The 6,563-nt window shown below is 45.2% G+C and overlaps 1 protein-coding gene across 1 annotated transcript; it reads right to left on the reverse strand.

Moving 5' to 3' along the window:
* Window positions 1-222: 222 nt before the first annotated feature.
* Window positions 223-1,268, reverse strand: LOC130469803 (uncharacterized). Its single transcript, XM_056839290.1, has 3 exons — window positions 1,038-1,268; window positions 473-706; window positions 223-249 (listed from the first exon to the last, which is right to left on the reverse strand). The coding sequence occupies exons 1-3, from the start codon at window positions 1,266-1,268 to the stop codon at window positions 223-225; spliced, it is 492 nt and encodes a 163-aa protein (XP_056695268.1).
* Window positions 1,269-6,563: the final 5,295 nt, after the last annotated feature.

Raw genomic sequence — 6,563 nt, forward strand, 5'->3', positions numbered from 1 at the left:
AAAACGAGATGATGGCATCAGGGTTGGCCGTTTGTGTAGCCAACGGCCCTCCGATGCCTAAGTCAGTAATGGAAATGAGAAAAATGTAAATAAAGAAAGGAAAAAGAAATGATAGGGAACTTAGCTTGATTTGACGTTGTTGTGATGGCTACGTTGTGTGGGTATACCTAGATTTTCCATGACCCGAGATGAAGTCATGTTGTCCCCTGCTTTGAGGTGTCGTCATGATGTCGCGAGCATCCACCATTCCTGCATGTTAATGAAAAACAGAAAAAGACAAAAAAGGATGGACTTCAAGTTTTTAGAAGTGGTACATCTTAGAGTATGTCGCGTTCCAGCTTCTTGGTATGGGCTTTCCATCTCTGTCCATCGATTCGTACGCTCCATAACCAGTTCATCTCACAATCTGATAGGGTACTTCTCAAGTTGGGGCTAGTTTCCCATGTCGTGGATCTTTCTTGTTTGGAATGACCTTTCGCAAAACCCAATCTCCTTGTCGGAAGACTCGAGCTCGGACTTTCTTGTTGTAACTGTTTGCAACTGCCTGTTGGTAAGATGTCATTCTAACCAAAGCTGCTTCTCTGAGTTCGTTGACCGTATCGATGTCGTATGACAACACCGAGTCGTTCATTCCTGGTGCCATGAAACTGCTCCTTGCTGTGGGAAGCTCGACTTCGGGAGGACTTACAGCTTCACACACCAAATACTAAAGAGAAGGGAGTGTGGTTGATTGTTGTCTTGGGTGTTGTTCTGTCAGCCTATAGAATCATGGGTAGTTTGTCTGCCCATCTTCCTTTTGCGTCATCAAGACGTTTCTTGAGGTTGTTGATGATGATCTTTTTGCTTGACTCGGCTTGGCCGTTGGCCTGAGGGTACCTTGGTGTTGAAGTATGCAGAGTGATATTATATCTCGCACATAATTCCTTCGTTTTATTGCTGATGAACTGCGAACCGTTGTCACAGACGATCTCAGATGGAATTCTGAACCAATTGAGGACATTTTATTTGATGAACGATATGACTTCCGTGTCTCATACGCGTTTGAACGCCTCTGCTTCGATCCATTTAGAGAAGTAGTCGGCCATTGCCAACATGAAGATGCGTTGACCTGAAGCTTGTGGCAGAGGACCCACTATGTCCATTCCCCACTTCATGAAGGGCCATGGGGACAAGATAGGGCGAAGTTCTTCGCAAGGTTGGTGGGAGATGGATGCGAAACGTTGACATGAATCGCATTTTTTGGCGAAGTTGATTGCATCTTTCTTCATAGTTGCCAGAAATATCCCATGGTTAGAGTTTTGTGGGCTAGGCTTCGTCCTCCGGCAGGATTTCCGCAATCGCCGTCATGGATGTTTCTCAGCGTCGACTCGATCTCATCATGGTCCAGATATTTGAGGTACGGTCCTGCAACTGACTTTCTGAACAGGACTCCATGGATCAAGATGAATCTGGAAGCTTTCATATGGAAGGATCTTTCATGGGTGACTTCAGGGGGGTTGGTTTGGTATTTAAGCCAGTGTATGTATGGGTCACGCCATGATGTGGGAGTAGGAATTTGAGTTGGTGGAGTTTGCTCATTGATGGGTAGGGTTTCTTTTGTGATGGTTGGGTACATAAGGTGGACTATGGGGATTGTGGTGAGTTTGGTGGGTTTGATGTTTGAGCCCAAATTAGCTAAGGCGTCAGCTTGGGTATTTTGGTCCCTTGGTATCTGTTGTAGGGTGCATGAGTCGAATTTACCGACGAGTCTTTTGGCTACCTCAAGGTAGGCCTGCATCTTAGAGTCTTTTGCTGCATAGGAACCGTTAATTTGACTGATGATTAATAATGAATCACAACGTACCTCAAGCCGGCGAATGTGTATTTCGAGTGCGAATGATAGCCCTAGAATCAAAGCTTCGTATTCCGCTTCGTTGTTGGTAGCTTTGAACTCGCAACAAACAGATTGTACTAATCTGTCCCCTTATGGCGACTTTAGCACAATTCCTATTCATGTCCCCCGTATATGTTGGAGGAACCATCGGTGTACAGAGTTCATGTCGACGAGAGCCCAGCATCGGTCAGCATGTTGACTTCTTTGTCGACATCGGGTTGGATACTTGGGCTGAAGTCAGCCACAAAATCTCCCAGTGCCTGCGACTTGTTGGCTGTGCGAGGTTCGTACCTGATGTCGTAACATCCTAACTGTATGGCCCATTTAGACATCCTTCCAGATAACTCGGGTTTCCTCATTATTGACTTCATGGGATAGTTAGTTCTAACAATTACAGGATGACATTTGAAATAAGGAAGTAATTTAGTGGTTACAACAATTAATGCAAGTATGAGTTTCTGGAGATGCGAGTACCTTGTTTTGGCGCTAAGTAAAGACTTACTGACATAATAGATGGGTAGATTCTTGCTGTCTTCTTCTCGCACAAGGACTGCGCTGACGGTCGACTCTGTGACCGCAAGGTACAACTGTGATTCTTCTTTGTCTTGTGGTTTGGACAGGAGTGGAGGCTTTGATGGGTATTGTTTGATTTGATGTAGTGCGGCTTCGTGTTGATCAGTCCAGCTGACTTTCTCGTTCTTTATGAGGATATCATAAAATAGCTTACATTCGTCTGACGACCTAGAGATGAAGCGGTTGGGAGCAGCTACTCGCCCTGCTAACTTTTATACATCTTTTTGGCTTCGTGGTGATTATAAATTGATGATTGCTCGGATTTGGTCGGGACTAGCTTCAATACCTCATTGAGTAACCATGTAGCCCATAAATTTTCCGGAAGAGACCCCGAATGAACACTTAGTGGGGTTGAGTTTTATGTTGTATTCACGTAAGACGTCAAAGGCTTGTTGGAGATGTGAAATGTGATCTGAGGCCTTCTTGGACTTGACCAGCATGTCGTCAATGTAAACTTCCATGGTGTCTCCTAATTGTCTCCTGAAGATCTTGTTGACGAGGCGCTGGTAGGTTGTACCGGCATTTCTTAGGCCGAAAGGCATGACCTTGTAACAGTAAGTTCCTCGTTCCGTGGTGAAGACGGTCTTTTTTTTATCGTCCGGGTGCATCAGGATCTGATTGTACCCACTGAAGGCGTCCATAAAGGATAGAATTTCGTGCCTAGCAGTGGCGTCGACCATGGCGTAATGTGAGGTAGTGGGAAGGAGTCTTTGGGGAATGCTTTATTGATGTCGGTGAAGTCTATACAGACACGCCACTTTCCGTTCTTCTTCCTGACTACTACGATGTTGGCCAACCAATCTGGGTATTTGACTTCTCTAATCTTCCATGTATCAAGTAACTTTTGAACATTATCGTTGATGATTTGATTACGCTCTGGGGCGAACTTTCGCCGTTTCTTCTTGACATGTTTATGATGTGGGTCGACATTGAGTTTGTTAGTGATGACGTCTGCACTTATCCCTGCCATGTCTTTGTGCGACCATGCGAAACAATCTGCGTTGGCTTTGAGGAATGTTATGAGTTCCGACCTAATGTTGTCTGGCACGTCACACCCAATGAAGACGACTTGCTCCGGTTTGGCAGGATCCAAGATGACCTCGTCGTGTTGTTCGAACTTTGGTTCTTTGTAACTTGTAGGGTCAGAGCTGGATTGTAGTTGCTATAATGAGGATTTGTTGGTGGCCGAAGGCTTCAATGTCGCTTTGTAACATTCTTTGGACTCTTGTTGATCTCCTTTGATTTCTTGGACCCCCACCGAGTTGGGAATTTGATGGTTTGTGTTAGGTTATGATACATATGACAATTCATAAATCATGCGGAAAAACCATAAAGCCAGGAAAACATATTATTTACACATAATCATTTAGCATAGTTTAGATGCATACTCTTTGTTGCGTGCCTTCCCTAGCTGCGCCCGAACCGAACCAGAACAAGTCTTTAGGACTCCAAGTGTCGTCCCTCCGTAGATAGTCCACAGCACGTCCGGATCCGCCTTAAGATTGACCAACTAGAATCGCCCTTAAGGTACTATTATTTTCGGCACTTTATAGGCAAATGTGTGACTGAATTTTTCTCTCAAAAACTCACTTTGAATACTTTTTAAAACTCGTTATAAATTGTGAACCCAGGCCACATATTTATAGGGGTATGGAAAGGGAATTGGAATCCTATTCAGATACAAATTGATTAAACCTAGAATCCTACAAGAACTCTAATTTTAATTAATTTATCAAATAGAATTAGGAATTTAATCATTAACCGAACTCTGCACGTTTTAGGAAACGTGCACGAACACAAACACTTACATACGCACACACGGCAGCCACGATGGGCCGCCCATGCGTGCGCACGAGCAGCAGCCCACGCAGCGCCCCGCGCGCGCTGCGCGCGCTGTGCGCGCTGCCACGGCCTGCTGGGCCTGGCCTTGCGCTGGGCCTGCCGTGGCTGTTTGTGCGGCGCGCTTGGCTTGCTGGGCGATGGCCTGGCTTCGTGCTGGGCCCTCGTCCGGCAGGCCTCGTCCGATGCTTATTCGTACGATTTGCTTCCGATTAAATTTCCGATTCCGGAATTCATTTCCGATACGAACAATATTTAACATTTCCGATTCCGGAATTAATTTCCGTTTCGAACAAATATTTAATATTTCCGTTTCCGGAATTATTTTCCGATTCCGGTAATATTTCCGATTCTGACAATATTTCCGTTTCCGGCAATATTTCCGATTCTGGTAATATTTCCATTTCCGATAATATTTTCCGATACGTACCATGTTTCCGTTTCCGGCAACATCTACGACTTGGATAATATTTATATTTCCGATACGATCCATATTTCCGTTTCCGGCAATATCATCGTTTCCGGAGTATTCATTTCTTGTCTGTGACGATCTTAGCTCCCACTGAAACCAAGATCCGTTGGTTCCGAATATTCATAGATGGAGTATTTAATGCCATTAAATACTTGATCCGTTTACGTACTATTTGTGTGACCCTACGGGTTCAGTCAAGAGTAAGCTGTGGATTAATATCATTAATTCCACTTGAACTGAAGCGGCCTCTAGCTAGGCATTCAGCTCACTTGATCTCACTGAATTATTAACTTGTTAATTAATACTGAACCGCATTTATTAGACTTAACATAGAATGCATACTTGGACCAAGGGCATTATTTCCTTCAGTTTGGTGATAGGTTGATGGGATGGCCTTCATGTCATCAATCCAGGGCCTACCCAAAATAATGTTGTAAGATGAAGGGCAATCAATAACAGAGAATTTTACCTATTGGTTGACTCCCTAGGCATAGACGGGCAATGTGACTTCTCCGAGAGTAGTTTTCGCCTCGCCACTGAATCCTATCAGAACCGTAGATTTCTTAACGATGTCGGTGTCTGGGTTTAGCCCCATCTCCTTGAAGGCATCAAGCATCATAACGTTGGTGGATCTACCGTTGTTGACAAGGACCCGTCTGATCATACAATTCCCGATGGGAATGGATATTACCAGATCGTCATGGTGTTTGTCGGAGATTTCACCTGCATCAGATTCGTTGAAGGATATAGGGGTCAGGTATTTCGCAGAGACTGCCCTTGCTGGTCTGTCGATCTCGTTCTCCCGAGCGTGCCTCTTTGCTACAGAATAAGTTAAACCATAAATGTCAGAACCTCTAGCAATCAAATTTAGAGTTTTAGTATGAGGGGGAGGTGAAGGAGGTCGTGAAGGAGAATTAGAGTTGTCTTTGTTGATGACGCCTCGAGCTTTGTCAGACATGACATCTTTGAGATATCCGTTCTTTAATAGGTAGGCGACTTCTCTTCTCAGCGCCACGCATTCATTGGTGGTATTACCGATATCGGCATGAAAATCACACCACTTCGAGAGGTCTTTGGGGGCCATTGCACTGCTTTTCCCATCTTCGACAGGTGGTTCATCAGACCTATAGTGTCAACACAAAAATAATATTCATTAATTCTGGGAGGTAAGTCGGGACTGTTCTTCCAATCTGTATCGTCGTCTTCCTCCACCACTTCTACTTGTTGAGGTCGGGAGTAAGGGGCAGGACGATCATCTCTCCTCTTAGGGTAGGGTAGCCGCCTGTCTGTCTTTGTATAGTCGTTGGTTCCCTTCCTAAAATAGAGAGTTTCTTCAAGCCTGACTTGGGCCATTGCTTTGGCCTGTGCATCTTCAAACGTCTTGCAAGGATATTTGATGAGGTCTCTTCACAGGTCGGTCTCTCCATACAACCCTTGCCTGAACGCCTCGGTCGCAGTCGGGACGTCACATTCTGGAACCGCCACCTTCTCCCTAATGAATCGAGCAATGTAATCCTTCAAGGGTTCATCAGGCCGTTGGACCACACGGTATAGATCGCTCGTCTTCTTCTCGAGCCCTCTACTGCTGGCAAACTGTTGGTTGAACATATTATCGAGATGTGAAAAGGAAGTGATGCATCCATTTGGCAAGCTGGTTAACCACTTCAGGGCGGGTCCGATTAATGTCGAGCCGAAACCTTTGCAGAAGCTGGCTTCCCTCATATGCTTGGGGACCGGGATCGTCATCATACGCTGCTTGTAGGTCAATATATGTTCTCTGGGGTCGGTGGTTCCATCATACATGGG

This window comes from Spinacia oleracea, chromosome 3 (genome assembly GCF_020520425.1).
Source record: "Spinacia oleracea cultivar Varoflay chromosome 3, BTI_SOV_V1, whole genome shotgun sequence".
Lineage (NCBI taxonomy): Eukaryota > Viridiplantae > Streptophyta > Magnoliopsida > Caryophyllales > Amaranthaceae > Spinacia > Spinacia oleracea.

Excerpts from the sequence above, each read along its gene's own strand:
- LOC130469803 (XM_056839290.1), bottom strand. The coding sequence starts at position 1,268 with ATGAAGAAAGATGCAATCAACTTCGCCAAAAAATGCGATTCATGTCAA. Across the intron at positions 707-1,037 it reads AAGCAGAGGCGTTCAAACGC|TATTTGGTGTGTGAAGCTGT; the intron begins GTATGAGACACG and ends CCTTCTCTTTAG. Across the intron at positions 250-472 it reads GAGATTGGGTTTTGCGAAAG|GAATGGTGGATGCTCGCGAC; the intron begins GTCATTCCAAAC and ends ATTAACATGCAG.